General features: G+C 38.6%; 1 protein-coding gene across 2 annotated transcripts in view; it reads left to right on the top strand.

Moving 5' to 3' along the window:
• The window catches only part of PLD5 (phospholipase D family member 5), a 491,284-nt gene extending 477,767 nt beyond the window's left edge, over window positions 1-13,517 (top strand). For both annotated transcript variants that reach the window (XM_067729472.1, XM_067729473.1), the window contains 3 exons: window positions 1,662-1,830; window positions 5,143-5,257; window positions 12,402-13,517. In XM_067729472.1, the coding sequence (XP_067585573.1) occupies window positions 1,662-1,830; window positions 5,143-5,257; window positions 12,402-12,649 (532 nt within the window). In that variant the 3' untranslated portion in view covers window positions 12,650-13,517. The remainder of the gene's footprint in view (window positions 1-1,661; window positions 1,831-5,142; window positions 5,258-12,401) is intronic.
• The last annotated feature ends 6,849 nt before the right edge of the window (window positions 13,518-20,366 follow it).

Here is a 20,366-nt window from a genome sequence, read left to right as displayed (position 1 = left end):
AGAGGTCTCTGAATAGGAGAGATTTATGTTTTTTTCTCAAATGAAGAAGCCAGAGAGGGAGAAGTTGAAGATATTTTCGGAAAGGAATGACTAATCAAATGCAGTTGCAGGGGGCTAAGGGAACAGCCTGGGGAGAAGGGGGGGATGCCTTATCCTCTGAATTAGAGGGAAGGGGATAAGGATGTGTGTGGCTATCAGGGTAGAACATTGAGGAGGACCATGACCAAGACCCCCAGTTTTGTGAATGAAGGAAAAAGTAAATTTCTCTAGAGTGGGGCAACATTTAGAATAATTACAAAAGGTACAAGAGGTAGAACTGACCCAACACAAGGATAGGGATTGGCAGATGGTATTGAGAGCCCTGAATGCATTTGTGTTTTGTCCAGTCTGCACAAGCTTGAGATGCCTTTTTCCAGTTGTCCTCTGCTTTATAGCTATAGAAATACACCAAAGGTATTACAGCACTGACCTAGGATTCAGATTTTGCCAAGAGCTAAAGGAAGGGAGAGGGGCAACTGTCCTTCATGTGATCAGAACTGATATTAGGCTTGTCAGGGAAAGGAGATCAGGAGGAGCTGATGGACCAGGAAAAAGTAGAGGGACCTTGGATCTGGGGCCCGCACAGGTGAAAGAGCAGGTACAAATAAGAGAGTAGAGGAACGTGAAGGACAGGAAGCTGGGGTCAGATATAAAGAGGAGACCTTTGGAGGTGCAATTATTATGAAACTTATATATTTTGAATAATATATCATTAGTCCAAATAATGAATTGGTCCAGAATTAGGGGAAGATTTGCATGAATAAAAAAAAGGTCTACAAATTACAGGGCTACAGAGAGATAGAGCAATTTGAGACTTGTCTTTAACGTGGGAAATTTTATTGTTTTTTTTGTTTTGTTTTTAACATGAGAACTAAGTTACAGTTCTGAAAGAAACATTGTGTTTTAGGGGGTGGGGGGCAGTGGCTGGCCCCCCATCCTAAATCAAGTGGACAGCACAATCTGGTGGAAAATACACAGCAGGACTTTAAGAGAAGCTATGGCTTAGGGAAGAGTTCAGATTTAGTCAAAGTAAAAGGTTAAGAATTCAGGGAAAAGGCTAAGCCTATAGGGGAAACAGCCTGATGGAGGATTCTAGGGCCCCAGAGTAGTGGGGGTCTTGGTAAGGAGAGATGAAGACAGTTTGGAAATAAAAGTGTGGGAAAGCTAGGATAACTAGAGCAAAATCTCATTGGGGGTGACACTTACCAAAGAAGAGAGGTTTGAGAAGCATTTGGGGACAAAGGGGTGCTCAAGGATCCTAACTGGAATTCTGTTGGAAAGTTGATTCTCCTTGCACATATGAACTGAGACCCAGGTAGAGTTGGAGGTGTAGTGAGGGTGACATGTGGTGGTGGTCGGTCTGTCTGTGCCCTCTGCTCACACAACCTGAGGCCCTGGTGGTAGGAGACCTCATTTTAGGCTGGACAGGACCAGTAAAGCACCATTTCTCAATGTCCTAACCCAGGAGACTGGCATTTTTTCAACATATCCTACAAGGTTATTTATATTACAGAAAAAAGTAATGATCAAGTTAACATCAGTGTTCTCTATAGTCTAGAAAATTTATTTCCCCAAACTAACTAATCTTCTTTATTTTATCTGTATGGATATTATTTCTACAGGACTTACTGGCCAGACTTGGATGGGAAAATTAGAGAAGCGTTAGTTTTGCGAAGCGTTAAAGTTCGACTCCTTATCAGCTTCTGGAAGGAAACTGACCCCCTCACATTTAACTTTATTTCATCTCTTAAAGCTATTTGCACTGAAATAGCCAACTGCAGTTTGAAAGTTGTAAGTATTATATTGACTGAGTTATTAAATTAAAAGTTTATTTCCTTCATACATCTGTGAAAGCTGTAAGCGCACACATACACATGAACTTCCAGTCAGAACCAGGACAATAATCTTTGATAGTGAAAAATACCTCAAAAGGTAGGTTAACTAATTTTTCAAAACAACCGTATCCCCCCAAAAAGGAGACTAGAACCCAAGTTTCCTGGTGCCAGCATAACCCTCTTTATATACACTTTCAGTTTCATCCTATCCATTTTGTTTGAACTTCCTCCTCCACCTACTATTCTTATTTGTGAGACTGTGACCAACAGAGCATTGGAACATGCACCAGCACAGACTCCCCCAGCCCTAAAGCACCCCCAGCCTGGGTTTCTGTACTTGTTCCAGGTCCCTTGGGCTGCACCCTAATCCGTGTCTGCATACGTTGAGGGAGGCAAGGTTGAGGATTCGTACTACCCTAGACGTGCTAACTCTCTAGCTCGCCTTTGAATCTCCTCTGGTCCTCACATGGAACATCCTCTTCCTCCCCTCAGGGCCCTTGTACATGTGCTTTCCTCTCCTACAACAGTTTCCTCCATGCATTACCTGACTAAATCCCACTAATTCTTTAGGTCTCAGCTTCCCCCAACCTCCGCTGCAGTCATTCAACAAATGTACACTGAGACCTGGCTCTGCTCTGTGCCAGGCTCTCTTCTAGGTGATAAAATTGTGCTCCATGAAACATTCAGGGACCCAGGATGACAGGGGCTCCACTGTCAACTTTGACACATGGCTTCCAAGATGGCCTTGAGCCTCAATATCCCAAGGCCAATCAGAAGAAGAGAGAGTGGAGGAGTGCACAAGAGGCATTTATGAGTTAGGCCTAGAGGTGGTGAATATCCCTGTAGCCTTCATTCTCTGGAAGACAGTCCCTCTGTGCTCAGCAAGGGCCCAGATGTCAAAGCACCAGAATACAGAAAGTAAAAAGACGTGTTTAATACAAGCAGAGGCAGAGAGGAGAATATCTGGGGCCTGTGACACATGATGCATTTGCTCCTATCTCTTCTCTTAACTTCCCCTCAGAACAACTCAGTGGTCTCCACCCACCCACTGTTTCCTGACCCCACAGCACACCTGCTACTAAGGCACTGTCAGTTGAAATCTGTGTCATGAAATATTAAGGGCTCTCATTGAAGACTTACAAGAAATTACAAGGAAAGTAGAATCCATCATTTTAACCTCTACAGTATTTACTCAGCTTCATTTTTTCAAACACTCATGGTCACATTACTCGAACAAACCAAACATTAATAGTTCACTGTTGGACATTTTATAAAACAGAGACTCCAATCTTCATTTAAGCCAGGCCATGCATTTCTAAGCATCAAGATAAGCCTTGAGGAGAAGGAAGCTTATGGCCTCGACATCTAGACCACAGATGGATGAAAAGCTTTTCCAAGAAGAGTGGGAGTTGGAATCTTGCATATAGTGTGTCTTCAGGAGCCTGGGAGCACTGATAAAGCAGATAGCCTGGTAATCTCTGTCCTTAGAGGAATAGGCACCTTCCCCCTGGCTTTGCGGGTTTGTATCCATGAGGAGGCTCGTGGAAAGAGACTGCACTCACCAAGTTTTCCTAGTTAACTGAGGTTTTTAAAAAATAAATTAACAAGTCACTTTTGAAATATCTTTGCTGTCACCTGCAGCACGTTAAGCGTCTAATAGTATTTCAGTGAATACAATGTGATTTCTGCTGTTGTCTTAGTCTCCCAGAAAAGGCTCTTTTCCCTCTTTAGGGTCATCTTCAACTTTCTAGAGGAAATGGGTTCTCAGTAAAGCCTCAAGCTGTGATGCCATCATTGACTTAAATTAGGATGTATAATTTATTCTTTTTCAAATTTGTCTTGATTCTGCAATAATATGTTCCTCAAAAGGAAATAGCAAGTGTGTAGACAGGTATGGTGATAGAGTGTTCAAGCGAGATGACTGCTGGCTGTTATCAGTATTCGTGTGACCTCACAAGTATAAAACCACAACTTAAGAGCATTCACAGGTTATTAAGTCCACTTGAAGAGTCCACAAAGGCTCTATGTGAACCCATCAAACTTGACACAGATTTTGCAGAAGATAGGAACTGAGGAAATAAGGTGATCCAGTCTGCATTACCTATAATCATGGAAATATGGCAATGGGAGAACATTCCTCTGGGATGTACAATAGACAGTTCTTAGGTGGTAGATTTTGGCCTGTGTACCATTGATCTCAAGGGTTCTACAAAAAAAAAACAAAATCAGAATAGAATTTTCAGGGCTGGAAGAGACCTTAGTGATCACTTGGTTTATCACTCCTTTCTCAACCTGGAGGGGAGGGAAAAACCAACTCTCATTTCCCCAAACCAAATTTGAACACTTACAGTTTTAAAACTGTAAATGATATCTCCATTTCGAGGTATCATCCTATTTTTCTCACTGTCTCTTCTTTCCTTCAATCACACATGATTCTACAGATGTAAGACATTCTGGAAATATTCCATGCAGTTTTGAAAATTTTCCACGTTTTTCAATGTGGAGGAGACCTGAGGTCTTCACCTTTGATGGTGTCTTCCTGTGAACTCAGTCCCAGTTTAAGCTTCATCTGAGCACTTGCCAATTTCAGCAGATTCCTGAAGCCACTCCTGATGTCACCTACCTCTCTTAGCTCCCCCATCCCCATTCCAGGTGAACTGGAATGCTGCTATTTGGATCACATTAAAGTTGAAATTCAGGATTTATGGTTTGAAGTTATGATTTTTTTTGAGTTGCTTATTAAAAGAGCTTGTAGACCTAGGTGTTTAGATGGAAATATTTGTTCTTTTGGCAAAATCTTTTTTTGACATTTGCAAATCCCCAATTAATTCAGCTAGTCATTGACATGGGCCTGCTGCTTCTTATAATATATGCCACATGTGAGAATTCAGTTCATTGGCATGCTTGACAGAAAGCACCCTGAGGCATACTTAAAATGCCAGCACACTCTGATGAATAAGACGAAAGAATTAGACAACTTCTGGCCCTTTCCCCGTTAAAAGAATGAATTTTATGTTCATTTTATAGTTTAAAAGTGTTAATTATAGACCTAGGTGAGCATGATAATTTTCTCTCTTGTTGCCTATATGGATTTGAGAACAAAAATAGCTTCATCTGTATGAAGTAACAAGATTGTGGTTTTAATAACTCAATATGAGGTCTATTGTTGATACTTGAATGAGAAACCCTTTTGTGTTTGAACAAAACCAGAAATGTTCTCTATATTCACCTGCTTTATTTATTTATTTATTTATTTATTGTCTTACAGAAATTTTTTGATCTGGAAAGAGAGAACGCTTGTGTTACAAAAGAACAAAAGAATCACACCTTCCCTAGATTAAATCGCAACAAGTACATGGTGACGGATGGCGCAGCTTATATTGGTAGGTGTCAGGGCTGTAAGGCTCCTTAGGGGATCATGCAGGTTAGTGGTGATCTAGCTGTACTCTTCTGTACCCCATGGTGAGGAAGCTCCTGCCAGTGAGTGGGAGACCTTGAGGTCAGGAAACAGGAGGGTGAGGGCAAAGAGCTCCTTAACAGAGCATCTCATCTGTGGCTTGGTTCATATGCTAGGAGACCATATGTGATGTCTTTTTGTAAATGTTTTGCAGAAATTCCATGGTCCATTTGTCTCATTTTATAGGTGAAGAGTTGGATGGCTCATGAAAGGCCAGTCCTGGCACTTAAATGAACCCAGTGCTCATTTCCTACCCACTGTACCACAGCCAGCCTGTCATGAGTAATGGGGAGGCAGACATCATTGAAATTCGACACCCAAACAAACACTACCTGTGCAATAATCCTACCTCTGCCATTTTAAAAATATCTAACTTTGGGCAATTTACTTAAGCTCTCTAAAAACCTCAGTTCTCTCATATGTAAAATGGAGTTAATAATAGTTTCTACTTCATAGGGTAAAGTTTAATAGGGATAATATGTACAAAGCACCTTGCACAATGAAAGCTCCTAACACATAGATAATACTAGATTCATGTTAGCTATTATTATTAAGGCAATAAAGCTCCAGATACAGAAACAATATGTATTGGTATATTTCTTACTAACGGATTAAATCTATTCCACTTTCCCATGGTGTGCATGAATCCAGAGTAACCCCTTTACTAGTACTGTCACAGGCAGAGTGGAAGTTATTATCTATAAAATGAAAGTGCATAGATCACAAAACAGCAGGATGGTTATTCCACTGTACAAATGAAGTAGCAATCTCAAAGCAGAAAAGAAAAATGTGTCTGGGATGAAGGAATATGGAATCTGCATTATTTTTTCCAAATTCAGTGAGTACAAAAATATGCCATTTTAACTTTGTAAAGCACCTTATCTTATTTGATTCTCTTAGCAACATTGTCAATAGGGAAGGCAGCTTTAATCACCTGCAATTTAGAAATAAGGAAATTGGGCCATAAGATATGAAATGAATTAAACACTTACTACCTCCTCTCTCAGCATGGAGATGTTCTGTTTCTTCCCATTTCGAATAGTTGTGTGTCTTATTAGTAGAATAATAAGAATGATAGAATAGAGTACTGAAATTTTAAAAAATGTGTATCATTCCAGTTCTAGAATATGACAATATTATTTTATTCATGTTGTCCCTCTCAGTGACCCAAGAGGTGGCATTTAGATTTTCTCATGTTCATCAATGCATGGAGAACAGAATGAAATGAGCTTCTTTTTAAACAAGTGGCAAAAGCAAACTCAAAGTTGTTTAGTCAAAAATGGGAACTTTTGCTTCAATATTGGGAAAAATAGGGGTGGATTAAGTTTTGGGCACAGTGGGATTTAAGGATTCAAATCTGAATATTCTACCTGCAGGGTTTACTTAAAGTAAGTTGTTAGGTACACATGCAGCAGTGATATGTGCTTATATCCAAATATTCTTTATAATGAATTAAGTAAGTGTATTGGAGTCAGACAAACCTTTTTTTGATTTCAAGCACTGAAACTTACAAGCTGGAAGATGGTAAAGTCACACAATCTCTCTGAGCCTCTGTTTCCTTATCTTTAAAATAGGGATAACAGCACCCATCCTTTGGTGGTGGTATAAGGATTAAATGAGATAATATATGAGAAGCTCCCAACACTGTCACTGATCTCGCTGCCAGATTCCTACTAAATATTGATTCCTGACTCTCTCCCTTCTTCTTTCCCTGTAATGCATTTTTTTAAATAGACTTTTGTTTAAAAAACAGTTTTAAGTTCACAGCAAAACTGCAGAAGGCACAGGGATTTCCTATATACCCACCAACCCCACATGTGCACAGCCTCCCGCATTACCAACATCCTTCACCAGAGTGGTACATTTGTCACAACTGATGAACTTACATTGACACATGATTATCACCCAATATCCATTGTTTACATTAGGGTTCTCTCTTTGTGTTGTACATTCTGTGGATTTGGGCAAATGTATGAAGACATGTATCTGCTATTGTAGTATCACATAGAGTAGTTTCACTGCCCTAAAAATCCTCTGCGATCCATCTATTTATCCCTCCCCCTACCCTGGCAACCACTGATTTCTTTTTTAACTAACTCCGCAGTGTTGTCTTTTTCAAAATATATGGTTGAAATTATATAGTGTGTAGACTTTTACGATTGGCTTCTTTCACTTAGTAATATGCATTTAAGGTTCTTCCATGTCTTTTCATGGCTCGATAGCTCATTTCTTTTTAGTGCTTAATAATATTCCATTGTCTGGAATATTATTTATTGATTCACACTTTATCCATTCATCTATTGAAGGGCACCTTGGTTGCTCCAAGTTTTGACAATTATGAATAAAGCTGCTATAAACATCCATGTGCATATTTTTGTGTGGACATAAGTTTTCAACTCCACTGGGTAAATACCATGGAGCATGATTACTGAATCATATGGTAAGAGCAAGTTTAGTTTTATGAGAGACTGCAAAATTGTCTGCCAAAGTGGACGTACCATTTTGCATTCCCACCAACAATGAGTGAGAGTTCCTGTTGCTCCACATCCTCACCAACCTTTGGTATTGTCAGTTCTGAATTTTGGCCATTCTAATAGCTGTGTATGACACACATCTCATTGTTTCAGTTTTCATTTCCCTTTGACATATGATGTGGAGCATCTTTTCGTATGTGTATTTGCCATCTATCTTCTTAGGTGAGGTGTCTATTAAGGGCTTTTTAAACAGATTTTTAATTTTCTTACTGTTCATTTTTAAGAGTTCTTTGTATATTGTGGATAACAGTCTTTTATCAGATATGTCTTTTGCAAATATTTTCTCCCAGCCTGTGGTTTATCTTTGCATTCTCTTTCATAGAGCAGACATTTTTAATTTTAATGAAGTCCAACTTATCAATTATTTCTTTCATGGATCATGCCTTTGGTGTTGTATCTAAAAAGTTATCACCAAAACCAAGGTCAGCCAGGTTTTCTCCTATGTTATCTTCTAGGAGTTTTGTAGTTGTGCATTTTACATTTAGGTATGATCACATTTTGAGTTACATTTTGTGAAGGGTGTAAGGTCTGTGTCTAGATTCTTTTTCTTTTGCATGTAGATGCCTAGTTCTTCTAGCATAGCTTGTTGAAAGGACTGTCTTTGCTCCATTGTATCGCTTTTGCTCCTTTGTCATGATCAGTTGACTATATTTATGTGGGTCTATTTCTGGGTTCTTTATTATAATACATTTTTAAATGAGTACATTTTACACATAGCATTTTAGCAAAACATTAGTTCCCTAGAGTGAAGCATAGTTCTAATATAAAAATACTTAAAGAGCATAAAGAGGGAAAATTCATTGATAATTTAAATAATTATCAGCATATTCTGGAAATCTCTTAAGAAGTCACTCAGATACCTGCTGAGAATGCTGAATAAAGAAAAATCCACACTAGACCTTGCATGGAAATATAGTTCCATTAAATGTTCACAAGACTTACAGAAGAATCCTCAGACAGTATCATCTCTCTAATTTTGATCTGAGTACATTTGAGTCAAGCTTGGCAAAGTTGTCTGAAAGGTGGTTTGGTTATTTAAATATTATATCCAGTGAGTTCACCTACACCCTCACAGGGTGTTCCTGAGGGTAGCACTACAGCTCTCCTGGCATCTGGGGCCTAAATGTGCATTCTAGAAGCTGAAATGGCAGTCTCAAAAAGAGCTGGGTAAAACTGCTTCCCAATTGAAAAATGACTGAAGCATATACATGATTTTGAGGCTTAGCCCAGCCATCAGGAAATAAAGGTAGGAAAACAATCACTCTGGTGTAGGAATGCCCTGTAGTCCTGTGAAAGATGCCTAGGGCTATGATTCCTGAGAACAGACTAATTGAAACTTTTGAGAATCAATAAAGATGGAGGATCTTGGCTCCATCCATTGTATCAAAGGAAAGAAGCTGAATTTCACAGAATGAGACTTCATAATCTTGTCACTTCTCTCCCATCATCATTCCCTCTCTCCATGCTTCCCCCAAAGGATATGTGTTTCCTTCAGAGAGTGAGGTCTGCAAATGAATGGAGCAGAGATCTCAGTGTGGCCTGATGCTCCAGCCCTGGGGACTGATGACGTCTAGGGTGAAGAGCACATTTAGCACAAAGCGAGTACACCAGTGTGGGCTTCAGAGTCAGACCTGGCTTTGAACCTCAACTGTGGGACTTTTTCACTTCCACCTTGGACAAATTACTTAACCTTTCTGAGCCTTAATTTCCTCATCAATACAGTGAAGTTAATATTGTCACCTCATAGGATTGCAGTGAATATTGAAGGAGATAATGTTATGATAGCTCATAAAAAATTACTGCCCTTGGTCTAATGCCTTGCACTTAATCATAAGATGAGATTTTAGTGTCTTATCAAGAAGTCCTTGAAAAGTGTGCTGTCTTCTGTTTATGGAATGAATAGAAGGTGCCACCTACCAGCAGTTTCCAGAATAACTCTCAACCTGCAGTAGCTACAAATCCTCTGTTTAGAGGTTCAAGCTGGTGTTCACCTGGCACTGAGCATTTGCACAAAGCCGGAGCCTCTGAGCATGGCCACGTGTCTGAGAGCACATGGTTGGGAACACAGCAACAGCAAAAGGAGTCTCTGTGCAGAGACTCTAACACAGTATTACAAACCACTTAGCAAGCAGTTTGCTAATTTATAGCAATAAAATTCAGTCAAAACTATGTCTATCATGAAGTCATTGACAGCATCATTGTAGTGTTTGTGTGGGTTGGGGTGAGATATAAAGAGAGAGAGAGGAGTTCCTTCTCTATGCTGATAATATTTGACTTAGAGGAATAAACTTAAGGAGTAAAATGAGGGGCAAGGGAACCACCTTCCAATATTCCAGGCAGTGCCATATGGAAAAGGGAGTTGATATGTGCAGGGGGGGCTCCAGAGAGTAGAGGAGGGCAAAGAATGACAGCTATAAAGGAACAGATATTAGCTTTCCCTACAGATGTCCCTTCTCCCAGCAGCTTCTCCCACAGGTGACTGCAGGGCCTTGGGTCGAGGATGCCCAGGGACCATGATCTCAGCATCTTTCAGCAAATATTCCTGCAGGATGCCTGAGGAGCCACTGAGGGAATGGAAAATCAAGCTCTATGCTTAAAAGCCTTCGGTTCCCTTATGGAACCAGCTCTGAACCAAAGAGGATGGTGGTAATTTATTAGATAATTTTGTCAGTCTTGACATGGGTAAATTTTTATTAGAATGATTCTTCATTTATAGTATTGAAGATAGTTCATGGAGTCTACAGACCTGGGTTGACCATTGATTAACGATGTGAAGCTGGGCAAATTTATTCACCTCTTTGAGCCTCACAGCCCTCTTCTGTCAAGTGAGCATAAATCCTACCAACCATATGAGATAATGTACGCAAATAGAAAGCATAGTGCTTTGCTCATATTAGGCACTGACTAACTGATAGTTCCTCTGCCCTCTACATTCCTTATGTCCCGACCTCATTCCTGACTCTTCCCCTTCACGCTCTAAGATCCTCATCAGATCTTTTTTGTGCATAAATATGTTATATTCCCTATGGAATTAGTTTCCTAATTGATAGGTTTCTGTGCCTGTCTCATTATTCAGTGAAATGCTCTCTTCCTGACACATCTAGTCAGAATTAGAAATTGCTTTCTCCTGCCCTCATGGCATAGTATACATACATCTCTTGTACCATCTCATATGCCTTGTATTATACTTTTTGTGTTTTCCTCCCGGACTCCTCGAAGGCAGAGACTGTGATTTTAAGTTTTATATCATGGCCCCTAATATAGTACCTGGTAGACATTGTATACTCAGTAAATATGCGTAAATGAAGACAAAGAAAAGCAAAGAAATAAATGGTGCTATACCCTCCTGAGAGTACCTTTGCTCTCCTACTGGAACTCTCTCCCCATTGGATACCAAAGACAAGAGATTCATCTGGGAGTTTTGGGTAGTCTGGTCCTTTTATCTACTCCCACTTTGAAAATGGACTACATGCAAGTCGCATAGACATGATTATCCCTTTCTGGGGTGGATCCCAGCCTTACTACCTATTATCGGCCCCCCAAAATTAGTATGTTGAAGTCCTAACCCCAGTACCTCAGAATTTGACCTTATTTGGAGACAGGGTCTTTACAGGGGAAATCAAGTTAAGGTGAGGTCATTAGGCTGGTTTCTCATCCAGTTTGGTTGCTGTCCTTATAAAAAGGGGAAATTTGGACATAGAGATGTGTGTAGAGGGGAGATGATGTGAAGAGACACAAGGAGGAGATGGCCATCTATAAGCCAAGGAGAGAGGTCTGGCACAGATCCTGCTTTCACAGCCCTCAGAAGGAACCAGTCTGCCAACATCTTGATCTTAGACTTTTAGCCTCCAGAACTGTGAGACAATACATTTCTGTTGTTTAAGCTCCCAGTCTGTTGTGCTTTGTGATGGCAGACCTAGCAAACTAATATAGCACCTATACCAGCAGTCACTCTGGGGAGCCTGCTGTCACAGCAACTGCCCTGATTCCTAGGCTGAGAAGCCTGATCCTGGAACTGGGAATGACTTACCACCCAAGCAAGGAGTGTTTTGTGTGTTTAGTTAAAAACTGGTTCTCCTTCTCTGGCTTCAGCTTTTTCTTTGATGTGAAAGCTTCTGAGCATTATAATTAGAATCTCTCATTTGTACGTATGGATTACATGTTGTCTCTTTGAGAAGGTAGTAATTGTTCACAGGATTTTTAAGTGTATTCCTATATATTTTAAATGTTGCTGTATTTAGTGTGCCCTGTGAATGTCAATAAGAAATAACATTTACCAAAAAAGAACATCAGATTTCCTGTTTTGAGTTTCAAGTTGAGCAAAGCTGAAGAAAATGCCAAAATAATATGCAAATATTAATATGCCATATGTAAGCCTTCTTGGACTTCTTTTTATGAGCTGTCAACACAATTCAGTCTCCCTGTCACTATTCCCGGGTATTTTTTTTTAATAGAATCTGCTCTATATTTCTTTAAATGGAGAATATTCCCTGGTGGATCTTAACTCTTTACCATCATTTCCTTTGTCTTTTGCAGGAAATTTTGACTGGGTAGGGAATGATTTTACCCAGAATGCTGGCACAGGCCTTGTTATCAACCAAGCAGATGTGAGAAACAACACAAGCATCATTAAGCAACTTAAGGATGTATTTGAAAGGGACTGGTACTCGCCCTATGCCAGAACCTTGCAGCCCACCAAGCAGCCAAACTGCTCAAGCCTCTTCAAACTCAGACCCTCCTCAAATAAAACTGTCACCTACAACGCAAGTGGAAAGGACCCCTAGAGTGTATAGTCTGAATGAACAAACTTACAAGACACCTTATATTTCACATTTATACAAAAAAGACCTGAGGAGAGAAAAATAATTTAATATGTCTTTTTTAGGGAAAAAGCACACAAAAAATATTCTCTGAATGACATGTAATATCTTATCTAACAATATCTTAGCTGCGTGTACACTAAATTTAAGACTTTTGTATTTGTTACTTCTGACAGGGAATGTCATTTTGGCTTGAAAGTTAGTTTTTACGTTTGCATACAAATTTTAAGACTTTGATGCCTCTTCCTTTCTAGTTTTAGAACTTTTTCTGCTGACCACCTGGTCAGTTCTTAGGAAGCTTAGCATGTGGTAAGCTCTTTTATACCATTCTGAGAACTACTGACTTAGAGAGGAGAGTGAGGATTTTGCCCTGGAGAAGAGACTGATTGAACCAAATATTTTTCCTTGAAAACCATTTCCAAGACCTATATAGTCATGTAAGCATGAACAACTTACATCTCATGCCCATCTTCAACACAGTTGAAAAATACCCTTTTTGCCTCCTTCTGCATTTTTTCCAATACCATAGCTTTTATTTTCTATCACTTTCTCTTCTCACAAAATATTATATAACATCCCTATATTCACCTAAACATTAGCTCCAAGTGCGATTGTATCTTTTATATGTATGAATTGTTCAGAATGGATGCAAAATGTAAAGAGCAGTCTTTAATTTTCACTTTCAACTGCATTTTCCCTACCAAATTGATATTTTAAAACCACAGCCAACAATGTGTATCCTTTCTCTCAAACTCAGAAAAATTATGTAGCCACCTGCTAATATCCAGCAAGCTATTAAGTCTGCATTATAAGAATAAAGTAGTTTTTCACATTTTTGTTTAGTTTATGGTGTTTATAAGTGGATTTTAATTTCTTTAGAATCCTTATGCAGTTAAGAGTATGCCAGCAAGCATTTATAGAGCTATTTAATATACCTTCTGCTATTTAATATACCAAATGCTTTTCAGAGAAATGCAATTTAAATACTGTGCTTAACATATTTTACTAAGAAACAAAAATATTGGATTATTGTTCTATGATGTCCTTGTGTGTTGTTGTTTTATATCTATACAATATATAACCCTATATTAATGGAGACTTGCTACACTAGAGAGAGGCGTGGCCTCTGCAGAACCCAGAGCAGGTGCCCTTCAGGACGTCTAGTCGTAATGTTGCTCCTGACTCTCCCTGGCCTGGGAACAGAGTCCTGTACTTCTTGGCCTCAGGTTTCTACTGGTAATGTAGGGACAGTAATAATCACCTACCTCGAAAGATGTTGTCACAGTAGAAAATATTTATAACTTGTTTTGAAATCAAAAGAACCTATATAAATGCTAAACATTATGAAGCATAATCTTTTTCTTGAAATAATGTTTGTGGTATCCTGATATAATCAATAACAGGTTCACCCAGAGAACTCACAAGGGAAAACAAATCCACAGCTTCCAGCTGCAAATATGGGTGAATACAGCAACGCAAAAGCCCTGCTGGAGATCTGGATTGTCATCGTTTTGATGGAACATTTTGTCGGGTCACTTTGGCATAAATAACATCAAAACAAAACTAGACCGTTTGCTTGGTGTTCTTCTTTAATACTGGCATATACATGTGTTTTTAGAGCAAGAAAAAGCAATCTCAAATTTTTTTATATCTAGAGACTTGATTTCTAATATGCCAGAAAGAGTGATGTAGGAACCCACAAGTCTTGTCCAGTGGGTTTACTTGTTGGAAAATGGCTATTGTTGGTCATCTAGTGATACCATAACTTCCTTTCTTGTTGTTTCCAAGTGTTGCTTTACTGGATATCTAACCAGGCTGTGAAGAGAGTTGGACGAGAGATGTATTTTTTTTTAAATTTTGTTTATTTATTTTTATTTTTGGCTGTGTTGGGTCTTCGTTTCTGTTCGTGGGCTTTCTCTAGTTGCGGCGAGTGGGGGCCACTCTTCATCGCGGTGCACGGGCCTCTCACTGTCGCCGCCTCTCTTGTTGCAGAGCACAGGCTTCAGACGCGCAGGCTCAGTAGTTGTGGCTCACAGGTCCAGTTGCTCCGCGGCATGTGGGATCCTCCCAGACCAGGGCTCGAACCCGTGTCCCCTGCATTGGCAGGCAGATTCTCAGCCACTGCGCCACCAGGGAAGACCCGAGAGACGTATTTTTAAGAGTAACATGTTTTTATGAATGACTAAGGGATTCTTAATGAAATTCTGCATCAGTAATGGCCGGCCCATAAGACTCTAAATATTTACCATATGCCCATCCTTGTTTGAGTAGGAAGTTATCCTGTCAGTCATCTCAGTAAAGGTAGTTTTAATGATGATTAAAAAGAGAAAGTAAGCAAAAGAGTTGACATGGAGACAAACAAACGTAATAATTTCACTCCTGGGCAAGGAAAAGCAACTGGGCTGAATTTGAAAAGGACATCTAAAGATTGGAGAGTCAGTTGCTTCCTTGTTCATTCCCAAGTTGCCTCCAGTATTTGTCATAGTCATGGGACAAGCACAGGCTTGGCATAATGGCACCCCTTCACTGTTGCTATCTTTTGCATATGACAGGAGAAGAGAATTTTGTCCTTTATGAAATGACCATAATTGCCTTTTCCCTCTGAGCCCCATCAAAAAGGTAGCTCCAGGAACTGTGTCCAGGATTTTCTGCCATGCACCACCAGCAGCAGAACCCTAACTGGCCAAGCAGGCCACCTCCTCAGGGTGGTCCAGTCAGCAGCAACCAGGCCCCTGTTTCCAGGAAGCAAAGTTAACCTTCAGTGGCAGCCAGGAAAACAGCCCCTGTTCAGAAAGTGTCATAAAAATGGGTTCATGTCTCCCAAGAGAAAATTTACTTCTGCAGAACTTTCTCATTGAGTGCTTTGTCTACCCCTCTATAAGTATTCTTCCTCTCTTTTATACTTTGTGCCTGTGCTAAATAGACTACCAACTTCCATCTTCCCCCACCAACAAACAACCCCGGAATTATTTCCCAAGAGGAAAAGAAAGCAAAACAAAAGCACTTTAATTCAAGACTATCTATCTGATAGATATCCATGTCAGAAATTATGAGGAGGGTGACTACTAACATCCATTTTTTTCTCCATAAACATTCCAGGAATTATTTCCCAAGGGGGAAAAAAGGGAAGCAGGCACAATTTGAGACCATATTTTAGGTTTCTGTGCTGCTAGCATTAACCTAGTGCCTTTTTGGTTCTCAAGCATTGATTTAAAATAGTGATTCACTATATTAGAATACTTCTGTTTACTGTGGATCCAGTAGACCTTCTGATGGACCTTCCGGTTGAAAACTTGCATATGAGTGTCAATAGGTTCTATGCAGCCTGCTGTCCTCCCAAACCACACAACTTTGATCACTCCCAAATCAAATCGTTGACACACACTGTCAAATATCAATACTGTTGACCTCCACTGCACTGCCACTGGCCACTAGTATATCCGATAATTGAATCACAGCTTATCAAACCACTGGAGAGGAAGTGGAACATTCTGGGTTCTATCCATGCTCTATAAATGCCACACTTTGAGTACCTGAAAATGATAGAAACAAGGCACACTGAAAATGTCCCTACTGTCTCTAAAGCACTTTATAAAGAGATGCTTCATGGACTTCCAAAGTCTGGTGGAACAGAATAAATCTAACATCTTTAAAAAGTCAAAGCGCACTAAGTAAATGAAAGGGCTGTGGGAAAGCTTTGCGTCTGTGTAGCTCTGGGCACCACTTTTCCCATTTGGACTGTGTTTGTGCTGCTGTTTGTCTCTTTGTCTCATTTCTGATTGGGTTCTTGGTGAGATGGGTCTGATCATAGTTTTGTTTGATCTTACCCCTTGAAAACTGTGTTTTCTTACTGCAGTTACTGGTTTGTTAAAAGTGCCTTGCTGAACCTGGAACTGACAGAAGCTCATTTTCCACCAGCCTACGGCTATCCTCAAGTGACTTTGATTCATTCTGAGTTTTGTTTGTTTTTAGAAACTTTTATTGAGATAAATTACAGGTGGAAAAACTAAAAAGACTATAAGAATTTCTTGATAAGATCAGACCCAGAGCCATCTGTCTCAGGAATTCTATCCCAGAATCTGCCTTTTTTTTTTTCATATGTATACCACTTATGTGAGTTTCTCTGTCCAAAAATCATTTCGTTAGTTTCAACATTTAAGGAATGTAAAAAGCTACCTTCACTCTCAGTAGAGCAGTTATCTTCTGTAATGAAAGATACTTTGCTATGGGTTATTCAAACTCAGAGCCTTATAAACAGCCCCATATATTGTGGATGAATGTTTGATTCTTTGGTTTACTGTACTTATTCTCAATGAACTGGTGCAGTTTATTATAAGCATTTTGAAGGAGAAATTATCATAATGTCCATTTGGCCTAAGGTACATTGGATAAATTAATCCATATTCAGCATTTTTCCATTCACTGTGATTTAACATCTTTGCTTTCCTTTTTACATGTCAGTAACCAAATAGCAGTTTATTATTTTTATGTTATTGATTTAAATTCATGGAAGCTTTTTAATAGTCCTGAAGTCAACCCCAGTTCATAGCCTACCTTTCATATTTGAGAGAATTCCTACCATTGGCTGAATTATAAAGATACTGTGTTTTACGGTGACTAGATAGGTATACTACAGAAGTTTCCTGAAATTGTAAAAAAATTTTCTTATTTTTGACCCGTTAGCAGTCTTGTACTTAGAGTTCTAAAAAAGGTTACTGATCACTTATGCTTCTTTGGGCAATTTTATGAAAAGAAAGATGAGATTTAATAGGCTATTTTGCATTTTCTTTTGTTATGTTCAACTACTAAACTACTAATTCTGTTACAAAAGAGACCTTGAATTTTTAATGCTTCTTTATGTAAATAGGATAAAGTTGTGCTGGACATATCTATATTATTAACTTAAAGATCCCTAAATAAATTGGTGTTTTTAAAGGGCTAAATTTAGGAGCATCATTAAAATTCTTAAACCCTTTCATATAAGCAAATGCTCAATATTTTCAGAAGTAAATGTTATATGTTTTTTTCATTCTGTAAGATGAGGCATTTATGTTTCTCCTCAGCTTGATCTCAGAAACAAACGATCTCTCATCAGTACCCAGCTGTACTTTATGTACTGAATGATGTGAACACAGCTGACCTGGTGTCTACAGTCCCACCATTTTGTATATTTGCCCAAGAAGGCATCATTGTAACAGTATTCCTTTTTCTATTTTTTAAAAAGGAGTTTGTTTCCAATAGGCACTGGTTTTGAATAAATAAATGAACTTTTTTAAAATGAAGAAATCATTGCAGTGACCAGGCTCTACACTTGGGCCCAGTGACAGAAAAGGCCTTTGTGGATGGAGTTCAGCTACCTCCTGTACTTACCTACCACACTATTCTTTCCAGGCACAAATCATAATCAGATACACCTGGTGTCTGCTCAGCAAACCCATATTGAATCTCGGGTTTACAGGATACCTTGGAAGCCATCCAAACCAACTCCTCCTAGATGCAGACAATAAGGTCACCTTTTATATAGAAATTTTTAAATAATAAAATAGCTAACTAAAATCACCTATTTTTTACTATCACTATGCATCAGCAATTCTAAACAATGTCAGGACAAAATACTCCTCCTTGAGGAAAAAAATATATTGGTCTAAGTTCTAACCAACTGACTACATCTAGGGTGTACAGCTCCCACTGCCCTGCTCTTTGTATACTACTGTTATGAGTGACACTCTTTTCTCAATTTCTGGTAATGGGTAAAAAGAAAAAAATTATTGCCACAAATCCCAAGCAGAAAATGTGTTTATTCACTTATTCAACAAATCTTTAAAATCCTGTGTTACACTGCAGGTTCTGTGCTGAATGCTGGGCATCTCAAGATGAATAAGATAGTTCCTCTTAGGTTTTAGGGGGGAAAAAAAAGAAAAAATAGTAAAATGCTATATTTAAAACTTTAAGAATGTTTCCCTTCCTACAATAATCAAGTAGGTAGTACTGCTCAATCCATCTGCATAAAACTAGAAAAGCTGGAAAAAATATTTGATACCACATTTGTTTGAATGCATAAGAGATATACCAAAGCAAGGAGGAAAATTGCATGGTCAGGAACTGAGAGAGAAATACCTAGAAGTGAATCAATTTGCAGCCAGTTTTCCTCAGAGGCATTCTGCTGATTCCAAAAGCACAGATGCTGAGCAGAACTTTCAAAAGGCTCAAGGGTTTAGAAATACAGTATTGGAAATCAGATCCACTAAGGAACATGGGCCCTTAAAAGCCCCAGGTTTGGGGTTGGGACTCTAAAGGATAATACACAGGAGTAAGGATGAATTGGAAACAGAGAAGCCCTATCAGGTAGCTTCAAATCATTTTTCTCTCTGAATTCAGATGATTTGGGTTGTTGTTGCTCCTAGCTTAGCCACCTTCATTTTAAAAACAATGAAAGATATAAACCCATAAATTCAAGACTTTTATGAATCCCAAGAAGGATAAATACAAAGAAAACCACTCCAAAGCACATTATAATAAAACACCTAAATACCAAGGGCAATGAAATTAGACAGACTTTTTTAAAAAACAACATATTACCTATAAAGTAATAACAATAAGAATGGTGGTTGCTTTCTCAACAGAAACAACAGAATCCAGAAAAGAGTGGAATAAACAATAAATTCAAAGTGCTGAAAGAGCTGTCAACCTAGAATTCTCTACACAGGAAAAAATGTTCTCAAAGAATGATGATTGAAATAATCTTCTGGCAACAAAAGTGAGGCTTTTGTCCCTCACCAAAGGAAACACTAAAAGGTCTTCTTCATGCAGAAGGCAAATGAACCCAGAGGGAAGCTCAGAGATGCAAAACAACAATGAAAATTAACAGAAAGAGTTAATATGTGGGATCATCCAAACAAATTTGCACTCTATAAATAAATATTTTTTATAGCTTAATGTAAAAATATTTGGATATAGAGAGAATTAAAACACATACCAACAATGAAATACAAGTTGGTGAGCAGTGGTAGGTGAGGAGTAATGTACCTAAATGGTTCTAAGGGCCTTGTATTGTCCAGGAAAAATGAGAGTATTTATTTATCTTAGATTTTAGTAAGTCTAGAATGCATGTTATAATCTCTAGGGTTATCCTTAAATAAATAATAAAAGGATGTATAACCAATAAGCTAATGAATGGGAGGGGAAACATTTGAAAAATAATTCACAAGAAAGCAACAATAGAGAGACAAAGAAGCACAGAACAGGCCAGACACATACAAAGCAATAATATGATGGTACATTAAAACAAAATTATACATAATCATCTTAATTTCCAATAGAATATATACCTACTCCATTTAAAAGATAAAGATTTTCTAACTGAATTAAAATAAAACCCAAACTCTATGCTGCTTCAAGAAGACTTACCTTAAATATAAGGACACCAAGAACTTGAAAATTAAGAGATGGAAAAATAATGCATATTCAAATTCTATGTTAATATCAAATAAAGGAGATATTAAATATTATTAAAGATAAAGAATGGTATTTCAGAGTTTTGAGCAGTTACATTTACAAGAAAGATATAAAAGCTGTAATTTTAGTATAACCGCAACATAACCTCAAAATACATAAAGCAAAAATTGACAGAAATAAAAGGAGAACTGAGCAAATCTACACTCACTGAGGGAAAATTTTAAAT

Source organism: Pseudorca crassidens, chromosome 2 (genome assembly GCF_039906515.1).
Source record: "Pseudorca crassidens isolate mPseCra1 chromosome 2, mPseCra1.hap1, whole genome shotgun sequence".
Classification (NCBI taxonomy): domain Eukaryota; kingdom Metazoa; phylum Chordata; class Mammalia; order Artiodactyla; family Delphinidae; genus Pseudorca; species Pseudorca crassidens.
Note: the sequence above shows the minus strand (reverse complement) of the source record. Positions and strands in the feature narration are given on the sequence as shown.